At 42.2% G+C, this 23,836-nt stretch overlaps 1 protein-coding gene across 6 annotated transcripts in view; it reads right to left on the minus strand.

Moving 5' to 3' along the window:
- Positions 1-10,515: 10,515 nt before the first annotated feature.
- Positions 10,516-23,836, minus strand: part of LOC140118478 (uncharacterized) — a 197,753-nt gene continuing 184,432 nt past the window's right edge. For 4 of the 6 annotated variants that reach the window (XM_072136451.1, XM_072136449.1, XM_072136450.1 and 1 more), the window contains 3 exons: positions 14,554-14,706; positions 13,283-13,483; positions 10,516-10,797 (listed from right to left, as the gene is read on the minus strand). In XM_072136451.1, the coding sequence (XP_071992552.1) occupies positions 10,759-10,797; positions 13,283-13,483; positions 14,554-14,706 (393 nt within the window). In that variant the 3' untranslated portion in view covers positions 10,516-10,758. Of the gene's footprint in view, positions 10,798-13,282; positions 13,484-14,553; positions 14,707-23,836 lie in introns of those variants that run through there. The other 2 variants (XM_072136452.1, XR_011853202.1) reach the window with 2 other exon arrangements.

Genomic DNA, 23,836 nt, shown 5'->3' on the forward strand with positions numbered 1-23,836 from the left:
TTCGGAGCTGCCGTGATTCACTAATTTATTGGGGAATGTGGTGGGATATCAGGACCAATGGTGCCTGTGTATGAGGGAGTTGTAAGAGATAATGGGGGACATTTACATAAAGTGTTGGTGTCTGCATTGGCTTTGTTACCGACCCGCTCTCGGAAAGAAGATACACATTTAATATTGTGTTGCTGTGCAGCTTCATTTCTGGCGCCAAGACAATTTTCTGTCCCTGAGACCAAAATCTGTCCTGAACACCAGAAATGTGTTTTGTATCCCTGCTAGACTAAATTTCTTTTGGTCTACTTTCCGTAAGTTTACAGTGCCCAAAAATGGTTGCGACACATATTAATTGTGTTTGAGTTTTCACTCCCCCAAAGCCACGCCCCTTTTTGGGTATGAATCGGAGCAGGCGGAAAAAGTCATTTTTTTTTCTGACGCCGCCAGCTAATAAATAGGTCGGAGAGCAGAACATTCGGTAAGAGCGCCACAAAACTGCCGGAAACGCCATAATAAATGTCCCCCAATGTATCTGTTGACCGAACAATCAAGGGTGATAACACTCTGTTTTTGTGTCATTGTCAATCAATTGTCATTGATTTCATCTGTTTGGGTGCTCTTTGATTTGTAAAATTTTGGGGAATATGTTGTTGCCATATGAATACAAATTATTATCTCTCTGATCAATTATCAAATTATACAAAAGATTGTAATAGTTAGATAAAATGATACTGCAATGTATATAGGAGAGGCTCACATTACTATTATTCCACCTTGCTTATACAGTAAAAAGATACAAATAACAATACAAACAAACTTTTACTGCACAAACAAAGTTTTCCTGACTGCAAGACATGCACTGCTGCCTCAAACAAGGAGAACAGCCCTGGGTGAACTTTTTAAAGAGTGTCACTTCACAGTGCCGTATATGCAAATATCAGTAGGGGTTGGGGGTGTTGGCAGTCACCCAGAAGAAGTCTGATGTGTATACAAACAGTAGGAACTGTAATCAAAGCCTGTTACATCTTTACACTAGGAGTCCCTAATTGCATCTAAAGAGGTGCCTGAACTAATCAGAGTGCTTAGGTCCTTATTACCATGTAAATTGGGTCACACCATGTTAAATGTGTCTAGGTTTGATATAATTTGACCATAGAACTAATCATTTGAAGGTTCTGGATGGGACAAAGAGAAAAGAAAGAAAAACTGTCTGATCAGATGCTCATCTGCCTTTACACAGACTACTAACATGCATTTCTTGTAGCTTCTAAGGTCCCTTACACACTAGAGAGTCTGATACATCACACTCGCAGCGTGTGCTGGCTGAAACGTCTGGCTCAATTGCTGAGCAACCGGAATTGACCTCAGCACCTCAGTTCAGTTCTAGTTGCTTAGAGTCAGGTTGGATGTTCCAGCCATGGAACACCAAAAAGGCCCCATATGCAATCTATACCGCCCTTCAAACATCAATTCCAACAACAACCAAAAAACAAAAGAGCTAGTGAATATAAAAATGTTTTTACTTTATTCAAAATAATTGATACAATGTATAAACAACACTTTCAAAAGGGATTCTTGAAAGTCGGAAATAAGGGGAACAGGCAATATCCCAGATGGATGTGGGACAGACACAAAGAACCTATGGCCCCCCTATCCTGATTCTGCCTCATAAATAGTGCCAAAAAAGGAAATAAAAAGGAAATATTATGTCCAAACGTAGGACTAATTTCGGAAGGTAGTGGACCTCTGTACTGTAATGGTAAAATTGGTCAACCGGAGGTACCATCCGGTATTAGTAACCCAGGACGAAGCATCTGTGCGAAACCCGCGTCGGGGTGTTCCTGTTGGTCCTCCCTCTGACTGCCTCTGCGCCATTTATACCATGCCTTTAGGTAAGTGTGGCCTGCCTTCTGACCTGGGTTACTAATACCGGATGGTACCTCCGGTTGACCAATTTTACCATTACAGTACAGAGGTCCACTACCTTCCGAAATAAGTCCTACGTTTGGACATAATATTTCCTTTTTATTTCCTTTTTTGGCACTATTTATGAGGCAGAATCAGGATAGGGGGGCCATAGGTTCTTTGTGTCTGTCCCACATCCATCTGGGACATTGCCTGTTCCCCTTATTTCCGACTTCCAAGAATCCCTTTGAAAGTGTTGTTTATACATTGTATCAATTATTTTGAATAAAGTAAAAACATTTTTATATTCACTAGCTCTTTTGTTTTTTTAGTTTTTGTTGGATGTTCCAGCCAGCACAGTTGGAGTGTGATGCTAGTTGGACGCATCATACTCTATAGTGTGTAAAGGGGTAAGGGGCCTTAGTGTAGCTTCTCTTTAAGGTGGGGGATGGAAAGTGCGACAATGGTATGTGATTATGTGTGAACAGATATATTATATGTGCAACAACCCTGCCGATGCATATGGTAGGTAGTTGTTGCAAATAGCCCCGTCTCCATGTTAGGAGCTGCCCAGGGAGACTGATCACTTCGCTAGAAGGTCTCCAAAAGTGGGGAACTTTGTAATTGCAGCTGGCATTGCAGAACTGCTATTCAGACACACTACCAGGAAACAGAGGTGTCTCAGGCCTGCTGTCTGACACCTGTAGCCAGTCAGGAGACTAGGTTAGAGCAGAGGTCCACTATCTGGCCGTGGCTCCATCTTTACCAGCCCAGCCTGAAGTTACTACAAGGCTGTGAGCATACCTTCCTGTGGACCAGCTATCTCCTACCAGCTTTTTGCCTGTTGAACCTACTGCTGATGTTAGGCCTTTGCCTGCTGTTGAAGTTCTGTGAGTTGATTTGCACAACGTGCCTCCGTGTGATCCCTGGATCACCATCACCATCAAGGGCTCCCCAACTTACATTACTCAGGGATCTCTATATACACCTCAAGGGTTGCCCCAGGGAGAAACTCATTATATCAGCCTCTCCTTCCACTTTTCTTGCACACAGCACCTGGAGACCTGCCAGGCCTTTGCATATGCATTGATTTACATTTACATCTCTTTACATGTAAAGTGTGGTGACCAGAAACTTCTGGTTCAGTGTAAATGTGTGTGTATATACACATATATAAACACATATATAAAGATAGAGAGTTCTAACCAGAAATCTGCATACACTATACAAAAAGACACATTTACATGTTTTTCTCACATGAGAAATAAATCAGAATAAATCTACCACTTTTTAGTTTTTTTTAGGGTAACCAAAATTTGTTAAAGTATAATATAAATATATATACATATATAGTGCTAGACTACTAATAAATGACACAAAATTAAATCAAAGGTCAACATCAATGGGCTTTAACTGCAGAATTATTCCATCAGGAAAGAGAATTACACAAATGTATGAATACTTTAAAAAATATATTAGGGAATTCCTGTAGATATTTTTTATGTTTTAAGAATTGGATCTATGGGATTAAGACTGTACCACGACAGACAATGACCACAATTTCCATCCTACAGATCTAATGAGCCATACCAACTTTTCGTCTGGACAGAATTAGCTCTGCTTATTCTGTAAGGGAGCATCAACGCAGGAGTTACAGCAATGGGGTGGGTGTGTGGTAGTCAGAAGTGTCACAGAATGTCAGTGGCAGAGCCATATAATTTGGATGTACTCTATCAATTTACCATGGACGTTTTTTACATGTCATTACCCTTTGTTCATGACTGTTGTGGTTATAAATCCTGAAGACAAAATGCATATTTCAGCTAGAGTTTCTACCCCAAAAATAATCACCTAAGACCTAATTTTTTAAAATACAAAAATAGACCAAACTTTGTATTCTGGCTGTTTTGAGCGTTAGTCTTTTTTAAATGCTAGTGCTGATGGGGAAAACACCATATACTAAAGGCATCTACCTTATTCCTTTTTTTTCGTCAGCAGAACAGTATTTAAAGGGCACCTACCACCACGATTCTACCTATAAAGGTAAGGGACGTGAGGAGAGTTCTTTTTAGAGCTAATCCTCACGTCCCCACTAACTTTTAATAAACTTTATTCCCCTAATATGTAAATTTACTTATGCGGCTACTGGGGCGTGGAGTAGCCGGGCACGGGACTACACAGCGCGGCTACTCCACGTCCCAGTAGCCACGTTACTCCTCCTACCCTGTGTGTTCGGCTGCCTACACACACTATATGATGCTTTCATGTTGCAACACCACCGCATCATACTGTGTGCATGGGCAGAATGCATGAACTTGTGCCTGTCTCCGTGGGTTGCAGAAAGTTGAGGCAGAAGAGGAACCCGAGGGATCGTCAGGATGTGGGAGGTAATGACTGAAGTTATTTTTTTTAATATCACAAGGGGCCCTTCTGCTGCTGCTGTGGATATTTTATTAATGCGGGGGGCTACTGGACATTTCAATAATAGGGGGACCCAGCTGGACATTACATTAAAAAGGGGGCTGCAGGGGGACGTGGCTGCATGCTGACTTAGCAGGACATTTTCTTGAGGAGCTCTGCTACTGCCAGCGCTATCCATAGTCATCCTGCCCCTGAAGTGCATTCCACAACTATTGCACCACTATCAGCAGCAGCGGGTGGCTCGTATGAGACTACCAGTATTTTAAGACAGTTGTATCATCATCTTCTGGAACCTCCTTATAACTCCCCAAACCCTGACTTTCATGCTGACTTTCTTGTGACTCAATTTTTTTTAATAGAATGATTGGCCCCAATATCTCACGTTTAGCAATAGAACTTTCCTAAGAGCCCTTCTTTTCCAGGAAGCCTGCATTTTCAATGCAACAGTCAGTGGTTTTATCCTATGAATTCATCACCCATGTAACAACCTCTTTCAGTATGTAAACAATCTACCAATACCGCTGTATGGTGACTGCTGCTAGATCTTATTTTCAGGGGAGGCCTTATATTTCTAAGTGGGAAAAAAATTGCACCAGGTCTTATTTTTGGGGGTTGTCTTATTTTCAGGGAAACAGGGTAGGATATTTTATCCTTAGTGTGTTATCCTGTGTTTTTCCAAGCAGACAGATTCTCCTTCAATTGAGCGAGTAGCTGGTATGTCGGCATGTATGTATGTATTGACTAACAACTAGTGTAATCAGTTTTATGGGTCTTTCCCCATTATTATGTTATTTATGTTCAATCATTTTATTAAAGTCATTTTTTAAATACAAACTGTAACTAACCAACAATCACGTTTACAGTGTAGACAACATTTATACATACAGGTTACAAAACCGAATAGAAGTGTATCTAATCTCAACAGTGAGCAGGCCAAATATAAAAGAGTATTGCCATTGGGAAAGGGATAGGTTATGGAGTTATTAATGCTGTACTCTGATATTATTGCTCTGTTTATATGTCTTTTGCCTTTAACTCCTACGAGTTTCTTTTTTTTTGTCAATTTTTTTGCTCAACTTTTTCATTTTTCCGTGTACAGAGCTGTGTGAAATCTTATTTTCTGTGCACTTGTCAGTGATGTTAACTATTATTCCATGCGGTTTACTGGAAAGCTGGATAAAACTTCAAAATGAAGTAAATTGGAAAAAAACGCATTTGTGTCACTTTCTTGTGGGGTCAGTTTTTATGACTTTCACTATGTGCTCCAAATGATAGGTCTTCTTTGTTCTTTGGTACGATCATGGTGATACCAAATTTATATACCGTAAGTTTTCTTGTGTTTTAATACATTTCAATAATTTCAATAGCCCACATAAACTAAAAACAGTGTAGTGTGCAGTGGGCGCCAGAATCAGAATTTATTCATGAATCTCTTGGGCACTGCTCCGACAGAGGGCACCTGGGGCGTGTAACACACTTCTGTTGTACTTTGCATGATAAATGTGGAGCACGATCTAACTGAGCACAGGAATGCCCATTTCAGTGCAGTATAGTGACGCTGCGTCACAAATTTTTCCCGTGCAACACATGTGTCTTGAACACTTTATAAATATATGTGCACTAAAAAGAATGTGCAAAGTCAAACAGAAAACTGGTGAGGGCTTTTCTGAATCTGGGCCAATGTGTATGGAAAAAATTTTGTTTCACCTTTTTCTGATGCTAATAACATTTTCATACTTCAGTGTACGGAGCTGTGTAGAATATCATTTTTTGCAAGATGAGCTGATGTTTTCATTGCAACCATTTTGACGACTGTGCCATGTTTTGATCACTTTTATTACATTTTTTATGTGATGTAAAATGGCATAAAAATGGTGTTTTGGGACATGGTGATATCTAACTGTTTGTGACAGTCTGATCGTTCCTACCATATACTGCAATACTACTTTATTGCAGTATGTGGCGTCTTTACAGGATTCATTACAATGGCAGAAACCATTGCCATGAAACTTACAAAGACCTGAGGCTGCCAACCAATCGCCGCTCCCCGATGACGTCATGAGGAGCGACCATCTCAATTGCAAAGGAAAGAGAAGTGCAGTTTTCTCTTGTGTTAGGGGCTACCAGCCCATATACTTTGTCTTCAGGAGATCCATATTCCCCTGGAAACAACACAATGGGGCACAAAAAGGCAGGATATTTTATTCATATTTTGAAATAGGCAATTACGGTAAATCTGGTAAATTGCTGGCTTAGTTTTTGTGTATTATATCACCCTTGTGTTTAGGGATATCGTCCTCTGAAGGTATTTTTTTGGAATTCATTGATTTCTACAGGGAACTTTACATGTCTAGATTCTTCCGGATGCCCACTTAACTCTCTATCTAGTTGAGTTATATGCAGTGGAAGGTCTCTATTCCTGGAGACCCGATGGATGACCCATCTGATCTTACGAAAGACCCGACGCAATATGTTCCAAAAGTGGTTTATTAATAAAATGGTTCCATAAAAGTTTTTTAAAATAAAATTGATTATAAAAAACAAGACGCGCTTCGGATCCGGAACGGATCCTTCATCAGTTGTATCCTAGTTGAGTTGACGTTCCTGAGAGTGACCAATTGCTGGAGGCCCTTATAACTAAAGATGAGATTATTGAGACTCTACAGTCTATTTCAAAGGGCAAGGCCTCTGGCCTTGACAGGCTTCTCTTGGAGGTTTATCTACAATATGCAGAAACTCTCACTCCTCACCTTTTGACCATGTACCAAACGGCATTTGAAAGGGTACTACCTATATGTAGGAAAATGCACTTGTAAACCAAACACTCAAAACAATCTTTGAGGGTACAAAAACAACAATATTTTTTATTCAATTCTTAAACTAGAAAATCACGGACTACACAGGGACAGTTTAAAATCATTTAAAAAACATACATACACAAAATCTTAAACAGGTGGACATGTGGCCGAGGGAATCCAAATAAGTATAGCACACAAATGGTCAATCTGTGTGTGAAGTGTGAAAAGCCTAATATTGTATAATCACAGCTAGCAAAACAACGTATTGTAACTTAATAGTACAAATGTGTAAACATCATTTGTAAACATCATTTGTAAACATCACTTGTAAACATCACTTGTAAACATCACTTGTAAACATCATTTGTAAACATCTACACAGGATACCAGCTAGCAAAGCATATATTACAACTTAGTATTATCAAAGAGTAAACAAAGCTATATAGGCATACACACCCGGCTGCATCATGGAACCACGTCAACGGCAGCCTCCAGATAAGGATGTTAATTAGTATATCCCGGTCCACATGGCCACCAAAACCCCGACGCGCGTTTCGCCTCTTCTTCAAGGGCATTTGAAAGGGGCTGTCATCCAGCCTCACTGCATGATACCACTAAGAATGTGAATCATATAGACCTAACTTGCTCCTTAATAATGGTTGGGGCCAAGGCCTTTGATTCGGTAGAATGGCCCTATCTGCTGGCAGTACTAGACAGGTTTGAGCCTACGTTCATTAAGTGGGTTTCCATATTGTATAGCTCCCCTAATGCCAATGTGTTGGTGAATGGACTGCTATCCCCTCTATCCCCTTCCTTTTGCTTCCATAGAGGCACCAGGCAGGGGTGCCCCCTTTTGACACTCAATTGCAATAAAGCCCCTGACCATTTGGATACTTCATGATGCTGCCTCCCCCTTTCACGCACCACTAGCGTGTAGGTCGCAGAGTGGGCTAAACAATCGCAAGTACTAGAAATAAGCTAGTGCAACATCCCCCTTCAGGGTCTAGCCTTTTCTTGTGGGCCTGCTGGCAGCCAGAGTACCGGAGTGGCTGGCTATTGCAGCCTTGGGCACGCTGTTGTCATGGTGCTTAGTATGGGGACCGGAGGGCTGTCCTACAGCCTGGCAGGTCTCCGACAGGTGGTGTGTGCAAGAAATATGGAGGGAGAGGCTGATGTACCAGTTTCTCCGTGGGGCAACCCCTGAGTGTCTGTAGGATGAGTCCCTGGTTAATGAGTGGGGAAGCCTGTGGTGGTAAGCAGCTGTGCTCAGATGGTTTTTCTCTCAGATGGACTTTTTGTTCACCTCTTTTATTTGGAGTAGCGGGAGGGCAAAACTACGTCTGTCCACTTTGCTTCACCCTAAGGCACAGCCCAGGGCTGCTTTACCTCTCTAACTTCCTTAACCTGCACTCCTTGTGGCCTATATTGGAACCTTTTGATTATAAACCTAAGAAATTATCAGCTCCATTGGGGACCCTCACTCATATCCCACCCAGGGTTAACTCACCTGACTGACTTGCATGATGGGACTTACTGGAGTGCCAAGGGACTCATGAATGTTTCTCAACTCTTTAAGGAGGATGAAGGGGCTCTTTTTGTGGAGGAAATTGAATCCTCACTTGATGTACTCAATAGGGAAATTTATCATTGTTTGCAACTAACGCCATGCCTTGGCTCATTTTCTTCTAGTAGAGACGTCCTTCTCCTCTTTCCCCGTTATTGAGGTCCGGTGATCTCAGGGACCAAGAGGTCAGGTGTCCGTTATATATACTCACCTCTTTTCAGAGCTGTTAGGGGCACCCCTCTCACTGGGATTCGCTCATACCCTCATTGTCTGATGAGGACTGGGGGGTGGCCCAGGAGTATCACAAGTTGGGATCCATGGCGGCCAATAACAAGTCAATTCAGATATTCATAATTCATCAATGCCATATAACACCTGTTAGGTTATTCCATATGCATAAATTGGCTGACTCTAGGTGTCACTGGTGTCAGGATGACCATGCAGATTTCATCCATCTCTTATGGACCTGCCACTAAGTAGCTGCATTCTGGAGGGGAGCAATTTCTCTGTCTATCTGTTATTCTTAGCGGAAAAAAGCTAATTAATCTGACCTAGCCATATGAGAATATAGTTTACAAACACCCCAGCTGCCTGGACGAATTCCAGCAAGTGTGGGGTTCTATATATATGAAATATATATATAGAGAGAGAGAGAAAGAGAGAGTGCTCTAAAATTTATTAAGGGGTTGTTATGAGTATTTTTGATGTATGTGGAACGCACAATGTTGTCAGTCCTGTGTTGGGAGGTGTGTGTGATATATATAGTGGTGTGTGAAGATGTGCTGCTAGGAGTTGCAGTTCACTGTATCCAAAATTATACAGCAATAAATTATGTCCAGAGGGGTCACCATCAGGTTCTGGTTGTGACGCAACACCGACAGCACATGGCAGTTCCTAAATAACACTTCTGGAGGTGTCTAATCAGTGCTGTAGTTATTGACTGACCAAGTCTGTAAAACAACTCTCAGCATGTGAAGTGTCAAAAAATTGCAGATATATACGCAAATACATGCAGATCAGATGTGATGATTTTGATGGGATTGGTTGACCACTCAACTATCTGATAAGTATGGAGTCTTTCGAAATTTTTGAGGTAGATAAGGATTGGGCAGTTCATTCCTGCACACATGCAGTGCTTAGTTGTGCTGACCATGCATGCCTGTCATATAACAGCTGTTGGGAAAGATATGTGTCTGCTGAATGAGCATTCACCCACTTCTCATATGTATGGCCAATTTAAGCAACTTGGATGTCCAGGGTGGATTCAATATCCTCCCTCTTCAGCTGTGAACTTTATGTCTAGTTTCTTCTAGCCTAAACCTTTGTTTTGACCTTGTCCTATAAAAATTGAGTGTACTGTGGTAGTTTACATACTTAACATTTATTAAAACATGTGCACCAGTTTTCTGTCAGACTTTGAACTGAAAAGAGCGTGCAAATTGCTTGCACATGTTTTGTGTCTGTGCCAGTTTTGCGTAGCGGCTGCACTGTGTCCAACGTATTAGTGCTTAGTCAGAGTTTGCACCACATTTATTAAAGAAATGCACCACAATTCTGCAGCATAAATAAAGTTCGCCTAAAACAATAAAAAGTGCACACATCTGGAGCAGTGCAGGAGGCGCCAGATTCATAAAGAAGTTTTGACTAATCAGGCACACTCTGCACACAGTACAGACTGCACTAGTTTTGATAAATGTGGGTCAAAATCAAGAAACAGTAGTAGGGCTACTCCAATAGATATTACCAAGCTTTAACTGAACTCCTGCCATTATGGAACACAAAATTTGGTTAATATTTATTTTCATTCAGAAATGATGATTACTACAATTTCACTCATGAACAAGACATCACCATCACAGTGAACTTTATTTCCAGCAAAGACATCATGGTTATCTTCAAAGCTAGTGTTGCCATTCCTGGCTTTGGGTAAATAATGAGTTTTTTACTTGTAGGTTAATTCTGTATGTGTACGGCTGAACAATATACTCTGATATAATTCTGAATTGTTTTCATTTATTATTTAATGCAATGTACAGTATTTCATATTCTTTTCCAGGTACTATTGTAGAACAGATGGTTTTATAAAGGACCATATCCAGCATTCAGCAGGGCCATCTCCTGCAATGAATAAGAGGAAGATAATAAATAAAATGCAAATAAATGCAAAAAAAAGAGAGGCAACCTCTATTTTCAAATAAAAGTATATAAACATTATCCAAGTACACAAAAATGCAATGTACCAAATCAGTGGCTTGTCATAATATGTCAATTTTGGGCAGCAACCCAGGACCCGAGGCATTGGTTGTTACCATGGTGACCCAAATAACCATGTCATAAATAGCCAAATCGTTATTCATGTATTGCACATGAACACATGCAGCAGGTAGAATAAAAATATTGAACACTTCACCAAGTTACTAAGTCAATATTTTTTTAAAGGTTATATTGACATTTCCTTAGATGTACCGAATAACCCATCCAATCTACACTAGCAAATAAATTAAGCCATAGGTGTCCACTAATAAAGTTATGTGTAAAAATAATGACACTGGGTAAAGGTATGAAGAAATAGAATTACAAAAGTCAATGGAAAGTCATAACACTAGCTGAAATCTATCAGTAATGACAAAGCAATCCTTCCCTAATAGTAATTAACAATATCAGCTGGTTCAGCTGATGGTCTATAAAAAGGTGTCTCATTGCCACACAAGAAACATCTCATGAGCGGACCCTGCACAACCCATACATATTGCCAGATTGGCTGCCAAACAGCCAATACAACAAATTAACCCCCCTAGTCACTAGCACACCCGAACCCCAAATCTGACCTGGGAGTTCAGGTCCGCTGATCTCTACTCATAATGAAACAAGTGATCTGTCTTAAGACAATTACAACCTTATTTGTGTGAAACATACAGGTAATAATACAGTAATAATAATTCCTTCATTTATATAGTGCACACAGATTATGCAGCGCTGCACAGAGCTTGCCAAATTGGCCCCTGTCCCCAATGGGGCTCACAACCTGGGAGTGAAAAGAACACCTTAAACTTCATATAATTGAAGGAAGGATAAATGCACAAATGTACCGAGACATTCTTGATACAAATATTTTGCCATCTACCAGAATGATGAAGATGAAACATGGGTGGACATCTCAGTGAAACGATCCATTCTTTTATTTTGTCTTAATGAAAGTGAACCCCTTACTGAATATACAATGGCTTACTGTTTGCTAATGGAAACCACCACTGATCTGCTCTCCTCCTTTTTGATCTGTCTTCTACTTTTGGCATTGTTAACCATTATCTCCTTCTACAAACGCTCCCTTGGCATCACTGATCTGGACCTTTCCTAGATCTCCTCATACCTCTCCAAATGTACTTTCAGTGTTTATCTCACACACCAGCTCTTTACCTCACCCCCTCTCTGTTGGCATCCCACAAGTCTCTGACCAAGGATCCCTAAATTTCTCCATCCACACCCCTGGCTTAAAACAGTTTATTAAGTTTATTATAAGGCTTTCAATACCAATACTGGCACAGCCATCACTTCTCCGGAGTGTCCATTCCAGAGTGTCTATCAGCTATATCCTCCTTCTCTTCCCGTTTTCTAAATGTTAACATGGACAAAACACCCCAATAAATGCATAGTTCCCACTAAATCTAGCCATAATAATTAATGGACAACCCTCTTCCTGGTCCTAAAAGTTTGCTGTCGTGGAGTTATCTTTCACTCTACCACCCTTTAAACCTAACATTCAAGCACTCACTACAACCTGCCACCTTCACTTCAAGAACATCTCTTGCATCTGATCCTTCCTCAACCTGGAGTCAACAAAATTATTATTCCATGCCCTCATCTTCTGCTTGGACAATATTCTGCTGCAATATTCTTCACTGCGGTGTTCCAGCTAACTCTTTAATGCCCCTCCAATCTATCTTACTCTGCTGCTTGTCTAACTCATCTCTTTTCTTGCTTCTCCTGTGGCTCTCGTATCTCCACTGGGTACCCATTGTACAGCAAATTTGGTTTAAAATATTAACCATGACATCCCCTTCATTAATCTCAACATGAATCAGCTAATACTGTCTCACTAGTATGGTAATATAAAAATTTTCTGACCTTCTGCTTCACTCTCTTACCATCTACACTTTTATCATTTCTCTCTAGGACTTCTACTGTGTATCCACCAAATTTTCTACCAAAATGTGTCAGACTGTTCCCAACTTTACAAACCTTGAAATGTAACCCATCTCTTTCGGATTGCTAGAGTGCACAATAACTGCACTGATCTGCTCCCTAACCTTGTGTTCCCATCTACCCTCCCATACTGAATGTAAGCCTTTCGGCCATGATCCTCCTTCCACTTGATCCAGATTACTATAGTTTTAGGTCTTTTGTATTTGTGATTGTCCTCATATTAATGTATGTAAACCCCGTATTGAACAATAAAGTATATTTGCCACCAATTTGTATTAGTTTGTTTATTTGTACAGAAAACTTGTAAATTAGTTTTATCAGCGTTCTCTAACAATATAATCTCTAATAATATAATGAAAGCAAGCTATCAATACTCTGTACCTAGAATTTCCATACTTACAATAAGGTCATAAAATTTCTCTCCCATTGCCTCTTCATAAAAACGTTGGTGCTGCTGATATTCAGGACTGTTTCTAGTCAGTTTTCTCTGCTTTTTATCCAGGCTTTCTATGATAAGCATTGACATTTCTTTGCCTTTTTTACTCATCTGAGTGGCCAAGAATTTCTTGATATTGATTACTGCAAGCAAATCATTAATAACCTATAAAAAAAGAGAAACCAAAAAGAAATAATATTGTCAAATTGTTGAGATTTCACTCTCCAATGAAATTCCTTCAAGAGTGTTTTCAATCATGGAATTCCTCTATGTACACCAATACTTACTTATCTACTTACTGTATTTTACAAACAAAATGGTCTTTAGCAAAAAGCATATTGCTTGAGAATTTTCTCAAAATGATCTAACAGAAAGTACTTTCCTATGAATTAATGGCCATATCCTATAGTGCAGTGATGGCTAACCTATGGCACTGGTGCCAGAGGTGGCACTCAGAGCCCTTTCTGTGGGCACTCAGGCCATCACCAGAGATGACTCGGGTATCTTCCTGCAGTCCCAGACAGCCCAGGACTTGCTGTGCACAGAGGTATTTTAAAGTGACAGCTGTCCCTGGGACTATTTCCTGCTTTATTGGTGTCCCCAGAGCACTGGTATCAATGAAAACTGTGACAGAGAAGGGAGTATAAATCACAAATTAAATTTCTGTGTTGGCACTATGTGATAAATAAGCGGGTCTTTGTTGTAGTTTGGGCACTCGGCCTCTAAAAGGTTTGCCATTACTGCTATAGTGTATATTATACATGGGATTGTATCTATAAACTAAAAGACTGCAGGCTAAGTCCTTTTATATGGGTCAGGCCTTAAATTCTTAAAGGGGGACATACAGTACATGTTTTGGTGACTAACAAGCACTTTATTTTGTGTAATAATAATAATTATTTATTTATATAGCACACACAGGTTACATACATGCCTAGTCTGAAAAAAAAAAGTTTCACTATTTCTTAGTATACAAGCCACCCTCACCAAGTAAAGAACTGCTATGGATCGGGGGCACGGTACTATATAATCTTTCGTCTTCTCTTGTTCTTTTTATTTAGTGAGGTCTATATATCAGTCAGTGTTTGAAAGGAATTTTTATAAATGCAATATGTAGCAGCCATCATATAAAATACATAGTGCAACTGATCACAAGAGAATGTGGTGTTAAATGCAGAAATTATTTACAGACATGTCAATGCAAAATTATATAACTGATTAGAATGGATTCTTACTGGTAATGCAGGATGTTCCTCCTCAAAATAATGGCCATCCCAGAGTTCAACTGTTGCACTCCCATAACCTTTAGCGATTGATATAGTCTTTTTCTTCAAGCCCTCTTTAATTGCTTCTTTTACAGACATCACAGATACAGATTGTAGAAATGCCTTTGGTAGGAAAATGGAAGATTATTTGCGGGGAATAAAATCAAATTGCAACAAATTGCACTTAAAGGGAATCTGTCATACGGAAGATAATTCTTAGTTGATGGTACAGTAATGTGGTACAGTAATAAGGTTTTTGTTGAACATTTAAAAGTAGGATTTTCAGGTATGTAAAGTTTTCTCCCAGACTTTGCACATTCTTTTTTGTGCAAACTGATTGCACTTGTATTAAAGAAGTGTCCGACTGCACTATTCTTCAATGGACACAAATTTCGTCATTGAAATGGGAGTTCCGGTGCACTCTTGGACCGTGTGCCACATTTTACATGCAAAGTCTGACAGAAGTGTGTTGCACGCCCCATGTTAAAGGTGCACCAAAAAAAAGTTGGGCATCAGATTCATGAAGAACAGGCGTCATAATTCATGAATCTGGCGCCTTCTGCACACTACACAGGCAAACTGCACATGGTACTGTTTTAAGTGAATGTGCCCCAATGTCTTTTGACCTCTATCATACATAGTATATTTTTTAAGCATTTTGGTGGCATTGTTTTTGCTATAGAGTTCACTGGATATTGCCCAATAAACATAGACACAGATCATTCGGCAACTAATAAAAACACCAGTGATCTCAAAAATGCATTGTAAGTGTAAAACCACCATTATTTTACATTCTTTAACAAATTAGTACTTGTGCAATAAAACCATGTTTTATGGAAAATAATCATTTGTAAATTGCTGTGTTCCAAATTCTAGGTTGCATAACTTTTAATTTAACCTTTAAGTTGAATGATTCGAACAAATACCACCAATGTAACCCCACCAACAAGATACCACCACACACTGCACATAATTGCCCCTATGTATGAACTAGTGCCACATACCACAATTATTTTTCTCATTTACTGTTTATTTTTATATCAGTTCTTGGGAAAGGGGGATAAAGTTATTTTTTATTTGTTTATTTCTTTCCAAATTGTCTCATTGCTCTTACCATATACTGCCAAACTACAGTATGGCAGTAAATGAAGATTATAAACATCATCTTTTACAATGTGCCAAGGGTGTCTTGGCAACAGATTGTTGCTCACTGATGAGCAACAATCTCAGCCAAAATGGTGGTGCCCACGCGCCATTGGCAGCTTTGCCGGTGGCGATCAAAAGGTTAACACCTGCGTTAACCACACTGGAATAACTGTGAGAAAATGTTCCCTTGATCACATGTACCTACTGTGATGGTGGTACTGGTACAGGCAACTGTTTAACTTAGGTGTCAGGCAAATAGACTGGACTTTGCAACAAAAAATTGTGCAGAAAAGCATTGATCAATATCACTGAAATGTAGTTTATTTGCTGGTTGAATAAGAGTCCCCTTAATATATATGCCAGGAGCTTAAATTAAAAGCAGTGTAAGGCGGGAATCCCAGATATCTACTTTGGCAATCAAATGCATTTATGAAATTGAATATAAATTGCATAGAATTAAAAATTATGATAAGAAATGTAAAATCCATGGACAAGTGAAACAAGCTTTGAATGACTCCTTAACCAACAAAGCAGCTAAGAATTGTTAAAGAATATGGAAAGACACCAAGAGAAGTCGGCTAGATTCCATCTAATGGCATATGGACCCTGCTGATGCCAGTGGCTGGATGAGTATCAAACTGAATAATATTAAAGAACATGGTCCATCCTGCCAGGAATAGTGGTGCTCACTGCCAAGCCCAAATCATACAAATATGTTAAGTGTATCGCTATATAATTGTCTTTTACATAAGGGAAAATCTTAAGTAGGTTGCAACAGGGAACATAAACCAGAGAAGATATCATTCATTTTCAGATGTCATTCACCTAATATTGATATATGTGGCTTGTAAATTATTTATTGTTTGCCCAGAATTCACAATAAAGGAACAAAGCTAAGTTGTCCTGTTCTTAGTTTAAAAGCCCAGTCGGTGCTCAATCGGACCGTGCAACAGCGCATAGTACAGACTGCACTGATTTTAGTAAATGTGCCCCTATGTCTCTAATGACTTAACTCTCTACATACAGTCTCTTAGAGAGATCAATCTGACTGATTGGCAAGCTCTTTGCAGCACTGTGGAATCTGTTGGCGCTATAAAAATAAAAGAATTATTAATTATTATTAATCTGTCTGAAGTGGCGTGACCTTGCAACGGGGTGTTGCAAGGTCACGCCACTTCAGACAGATGCAAAGTGTCAGAAGCTGTAACATGAGAAACTTAGTAATAGCAGCTTGAAGATACTGCCTGGAAAAGGCAACAATTAACTATGTGTAAGTAATTAGCCGTTGATCTGTCTGCTATGAAAGCTGGAGTCTGATTGGACTGGGGGGGAGGGGTATAAAAACTCCCGCTGTGTGAGAGCACATGGGCAGAGAGTCAGATTGCAGTCTCAGTGAGGAGCCAGTGTGTGCAGCACACCTTCAGTGCTGCCACAGATTCTAATCCCAGGAACTGATAGTGTACAGGGCGAGTCAGGAGACTCTAGCCTGGAGCTGCAGCTTCCACAATTTGGAAACAGCTCCACCTCAACTATCCCAGCCTGCATCTACTATCCTGCTGGTGCACCATTCCTGCGGACCCCTCTCCATGACCACTCCAGTAACCTGAGTTTGCTGTTTGATAGTTTTGGCCCATTGCCTGCTGTCTGCTGTTGAATAAAGAACTATAAGTTGATTTGCACAACAGATACACTACTCACTAAAGGAGGCCGAAAAAAGGCAACGGCAAAGAGAATTTTTTTTTTTATTTTACATAATAATGTATAATTACTCATTAAGCCTCTACACTAAATCATGAAAATAAGGCAAATTATTTTCCTTTGTGTTTGTTAATGAGACAGATTTGTGAAAGAGAGAGGGGAGGTCAGCAAGACAGACACTGTCATAGCTGAGGTATTCTTTACAATATCTCTCTCCGATGTAATGAGTAAAAGAAAAATTATAATTATGATGTGGATAACAATTAATCATTAAGGAAGCCACACTCTTCAGTTGTTGCCGCCTACTCGCTCAGCACCAGACTGTCTAGTGTTTCATGTCTGTGGTTGGTGTTTGTGTGTAAATGTTGTTTTGACTGCATGTCCTTATGCTATAAAGACTGGGAAATCTATTTTAAATACAGGGAGTTTCATCTTGTCCTCAAGACCATCTATGTCAAATAGTGGCATAATATAGATAAACCCAGGGTAAAATGATATACAGTTTCTGTTAAATAGTGTATCATTATATTCTACCCATACGAAAAATGGAGACTGCTGCAAAATTAACTTCCCACAGGACTACTGTATTTAGCCAAGAACATTGCTCTGCTAGCTCTGGCAGTGTAACGGAGCTCTGGCACAACACCCCTGTATTTGGTGTGTGGGGTGGGGAGGGAGAGGGCAGTGATTAGAAACTCAACAAAATACACTTAGGGAATAACCTTAGGGATAACTCAGTTAATCCTGCAGGGGGAGGGGAAAGGTATAGACAGAGAACAAAACATGGCCTCTACAAAGTGCTAGAGATTTTTATCTAGGACTCAAAACAGTCATTACTTCATGTTGTACAGGTGACTTTCAAATTAAATATTTCATGGCTCCCGGTACCAGGAGGAGAGAACAAACCCAAGACACACATCAGTCTCTTAGTGTATCTAAAGATCTTCTCTCTCGTTTATTTCACAACCACAGTCATATATAAAAAAAGGACAGAAGAGTCATCAAAGAGGCGTGAATATAATACTGCAATGCTATTGGCCATAATGAATACATTCTGTGAAAAAATTAACAGGCCTTGTTCACAAACATGCTTATCTACAGAATGCACAGAAAATGTCTCCAGGAGCTTCTTGATAACCAAAACAAAATAAAAAAACAACATAGAGGTTGAAGGACAGCAAAATGCCAAGGATAATGTAAAAGGAAAACAACAGTTTAAGGAAGAAAAATAGCTGAATTAAAACATTTAACTCTATAGCTTCTATGTGGGCAACATACCCCCCCCCCCCCACAGGTCAGACCTGTAATGGCGTCTGTTTAGTTCTCTTGCTCAAGATGGCCGCCGTAGAGGAATATATCACCAACAAAAGATAATACAGAACAAAGTTGCCATACAAATTATTTCTGTCCAGATACTGTACATAGTTAGGCCACCTAATGGGCATAATAATAATAAATAATAATTTACTTTACTTATATAGCGCACACAGATTACACACTGCTGCACAGAGCTTGCCAAATTGGACCCTGTCCCCAATGGGGGTTCACAATCTAATCAAACTACCAGTATGTTTTGGAGTGTGGGTGGAAACCGGAGGAAACCCACACAAGCACAGAGAGAACATACAAACTCTTTGCATATGTTGACCCTGGGACTTGAACCCAGGTCCCCAGCACTGCAAGGCTGTAATGCTAACCACTAAGCCTCCATGCTGCCCTATTGACTGTGTGGTTGTAAGTTGAGTAGAGATGAGCAAACATACTCGTCCGAGCTTGATGCTCGTTCGAACATTAGTGTACTCGAAACTGCTCGTTGCTCGGACGAGTATTTCGCCAGCTCGAGAAAATGGCATCTCCCGCAGCATGACGTGGTACCCTTACACGTCGATAGCAGTGGTTGGCTGGCCTGATCAGGTGACCCTGGAATAGACTAGCCCCTGCCCGCGCTGCTCGGATCATTCTTTGTCTGGATGCCGCTAGGGAGGGAAAGCGTTAGGGTGTTCTATTAGAATAGTGTTAGGCAGGAGTGATTCTACAAGAGCCCAACAGCCCTTCTTAGGGCTACAATAACGTTATATATTTACTTTTTTTGGTTTGCTTGTGGCTGGGCTTGCTCCCACTAGTAGTGAAGCTAGTACCATATTGTGAGGAATTTGCAGGGAGACTTGCGACCGTTGTGTTTAGCTCTTAGTGACACACATATCCACCTCAAACACCGAAGTGGGACAATTTATTAGGGGTTTGATTTGAATTAGGCACAGTCTGCGGATTTATTTTTTTTTACGTTTATTTCTTTTTATAACTCAAAGTAATCTGGCAAAGCAGTGTGCTTTCAGTGTAGGCTAGAAAATAGCCATAGGAGAACCCCAACGGCTTACTTAGGTCTACAATAGCGTTATATTTTACTTTTTTTTGGTTTGCTTGTGGCTGGGCTTGCTGCCACTAGTAGTGCAGTTAGTACCATATTGTGAGGAATTTGCTGGGAGACTTGCGACCGTTGTGTTTAGCTCTTAGTGACACACATATCCACCTCAAACACCGAAGTGGGACAATTTATTAGGGGTTTGATTTGAATTAGGCACAGTCTTCTGATTTATTTTTTTTTTCGTTTATTTCTTTTTATATCTCGAAGTCATCAGGCACAGCACAAAATCCAGTTGTGTGCTATCAGTGTAGGTTAGAAACTAGCCATAGCAATAGGATAGCACCGTTTTGTTTAAAAAACAAAAAACACGCTAGGGGTAGAGGACGAGGGCGTGGATGTGGGTGTCCAACTACTGCGGGGTCAGAGGCCGTGGTCCTGGGCGGGGTGAGACACCACCAACTGAGGGAGCAGGGGAACGCCGCAGAGCTACACTCCCTAGGTTCATCATGTCTCAAGTTACTGGGACTCGTGGTAGAGCACTGTTGAGGCCAGAACAGTGCGAAGAGGTGATGTCGTGGATTGCGGACAATGCTTCTAGCCATTTGTCCACCAGTCAGTCTTCCACGCAGTCCACCCATGTCACCGAAATCAGCGCTCCTCCACCTCAGCCTCCTTCCCCCCAGTCTGCCCCCTCCCAGCAAAATTTTGCATTTGAACCGGCATACTCTGAGGAACTGTTTTCTGGACCCTTCCCACAGTCACAAACCACTTGTCCGGTTGCTGCTGAGCTATTTTCGGATGCCCAGGTTTTCCACCGGTCGCAGTCTGTGGGTGATGATGACATTATTGACGTAGTGGAAGAAGTGTGTAAAGAGGTGTCGGACGATGAGGAGACTCGGTTGTCAGACAGTGGTGAAGTTGTTGTCAGGGCAGGAAGTCCGAGGGGGGAGCAGACTGAGGGATCGGAGGATGATGAGGTGACAGACCCAAGCTGGGTTGATAGGCCGGGTGAACACAGTGCTTCTGAGACGGAGGCGAGTCGTATAGCAGAACAGGTTGGAAGAGGCAGTGGTGGGGCCAGACGGAGAGGCAGGGCCAGAGCTGGTGCATCAGTGCCAAATGTTTCACGTAGTCAAGCTCCCGTGGCAAAGGCTAGATTTTCAGAAGTCTGGAGGTTCTTTAAAGAAACACCGGATGACCGACGAACTGTGGTGTGCAACCTGTGCCAAACCAGGATCAGCAGGGGTTCCACCACTACTAGCTTAACTACCACCAGTATGAGCAGGCATATAAATGCTAAACACCCCACTCAATGGCACAAGCCCGTTCACCTCCGGCCGGGCACACCACTGCTCCTTCCCCTGTGTCATCTGCTAGTCAGCCCCCTGCCCAGGACCCCGGCCCAAACACCTCCCGTGCGAAAACCCCATCTTCGCCTCCACGATCCTCCACAGCACCCACCAGCGTTCAGCTCTCCATACCCCAGACGCTGGAGAGCAAAAGGAAGTATAGTGCAACCCACACGCCCAAGCCCTCAATGTCCACATCTCCAAGCTGCTTAGCCTGGAGATGCTGCCCTATAGGCTGGTAGAGACCGAGGCCTTTCGAAACCTCATGGCGGCGGCCGCCCCTCGGTATTCGGTCCCCAGCCACCACTACTTTTCCCGATGTGCCGTGCCAGCCCTGCACAAGCACGTGTCAGACCACATCATCCGTGCCCTGACCAACGCCGTTTCTGACAAGGTCCACATGACCACGGACACGTGGACGAGTGCTGCCGGGCAGGGCCACTATATATCGCTGACGGCACATTGGGTTAACTTGGTGGAGACTGGGACCGAGTCTGACCCTGGGGCTGGTCATATACTGACGACGCTGAGGATTGCGGGGCCTACCTCGGTCCAGGTCTCAAAGGCCTACTATGCCTCCTCCTCCCACCCCTCCTCCACCTTCTCCTCCGAATTACCATCCGTGGGCATGGTGCCATCAGTTGGTAGCTCTAGGCACAGCAGCAGTGTCATCGCTAAGCGACAGCAGGCGGTGCTCAAACTGCTGAGCCTAGGCGTTAAAAGGCACACCGCCCAAGAGCTATTACAGGGCATCACAGCGCAGATTGATCTGTGGCTGGCACCGCTGAACCTGAAGCCAGGCATGGTTGTGTGTGACAACGGCCGTAACCTGGTGGCGGCTCTGCAACTCGGCAGTCCGACACATGTGCCATGCCTGGCCCATGCGTTAAATCTCATAGTTCAGCGTTTCCTCAAGACATACCCCAATCTGTCTGATTTGCTCACGAAGGAGCGCCGCATCTGTGCGCATTTCAGGAAGTCCAGCACAAATGCTGCCACTCTCAGGGCAGCGCAGCGCCGCCTCCAACTGCCCGCTCACCGACTGTTGTGCGACGTGCCCACGAGGTGGAATTCAACATTAACCATGTTATCCAGAGTTTACCAGCAGCGCAGAGCGATTGTAGACTGCCAGATGTCAACTTCCACCAGAGCTGGTAGTCAGGTCAGTCAGCTTCCTCAAGTCTACAATGAGGAGTGGACGTGGATGTCTGATATCTGTCAGGTGCGTAACTTTGAGGAGTCAACACAAATGGTCAGTAGCGATGCCGCCATCATCAGCCTCACCATCCCGCTGCTTGGCCTGTTGAAAAACTCTCTGGTCAGCATGAAGTCGGAAGCTTTGCGCTCGTCACAAGAGAAGGGGGAAGAAGATTCCCTTGTTGATAGCCAAAGCACCCTTAGGTCTGTTTCTCAGCGCATATCGGAGGAGGTAGAGGAGGATGAGGAGGAAGAGGAGGAGAATGTTGGCGAGACAGAAGAGGGGACCATTGTTCAGTCCTTCACTGTTCAGCGTGTATGGGCAGAAGAAGAGGAGTTGGAGGAGGAGGAAATGGACAGTCAGGCCAGTAAGGGGAGTGAATTCTTGCGCGTTGGGACTCTGGCGCATATGGCAGATTTCATGCTAGGCTGCCTATCCCGTGACTCTCGCGTTCAAAGAATTTATTCCGGCACCGATTACTGGGTATTCAATCTCCTGGACCCACGGTACAAGCAAAATCTTTCCACTTTCATCCCTGGAGAGGAAAGGAGTGTGAGAATGCATGAATACCAGCAGGCCCTGGTGCACAAGCCGAAACAGTATTTCTCTTCTGACAGCGCTAGCGGCAGAGGGCGTACTTCTGCGGGACAAGTAGCGAGGGAGAGTAGGCGAGCAGGCAGCTTGTCCAGCACTGGCAGGGGTACGCTTTACAAGGCCTTTGCCAGTTTTATGTCACCCCAGCAAGACACTGTCACCAGTCCCCAGTCTCGGCAGAGTAGCGCTGATCTTTACAGAAAGATGGTGAGGGAGTACGTAGCTGACCATACCATCGTCCTAAATGATCACACAGCTCCCTACAACTACTACAACTACTGGGTTTCAAAGCTGGACATGTGCCACGAACTGGCGCTGTACGCCTTGGAGGTTCTTGCCTGCCCTGCCGCTAGCGTGTTGTCCGAGCGGGTTTTCAGTACAGCTGGTGGCATCATCACCGATAAGTGTACACGCCTGTCGACTGACAGCGCTGACAGGCTGACGCTTATCAAGATGAATAAAGCCTGGATTTCTCAGGATTTCCATTCTCCACCAGGTGAAAGAAGTTCAACCTGAATAATGTATGCACTCCTCCTCCTCATTGTCCTCCTTCTCCTCCTCTTTGTACACTAAAGCAGAGGAAACTAGCTATTTTTGCCAGGGCCAACTGGCTCTAGCTATAGTACTTTTATAGTAATAGTAATTTTTCTGGAGGGCCACCTACCCGGTCCTCTGTTTTAAACAATTTTTGGGAGTGCCACATACAGGCACTCAATCTATTTAATTTTTCTGGAGGACCACCTACCTGCTCCTCTGGTTTGAAAACTTTTTTGGACTGCCACATACAGGCACTCAATCTATTTAATTTTTCTGGAGGACCACCTACCTGTTCCTCTGGTTTGAAAACTTTTTTGGACTGCCACATACAGGCACTATCCAAATTTAATTGTCTCCATAGCAGCC

Source organism: Engystomops pustulosus, chromosome 2, assembly GCF_040894005.1.
Source record: "Engystomops pustulosus chromosome 2, aEngPut4.maternal, whole genome shotgun sequence".
Lineage (NCBI taxonomy): Eukaryota > Metazoa > Chordata > Amphibia > Anura > Leptodactylidae > Engystomops > Engystomops pustulosus.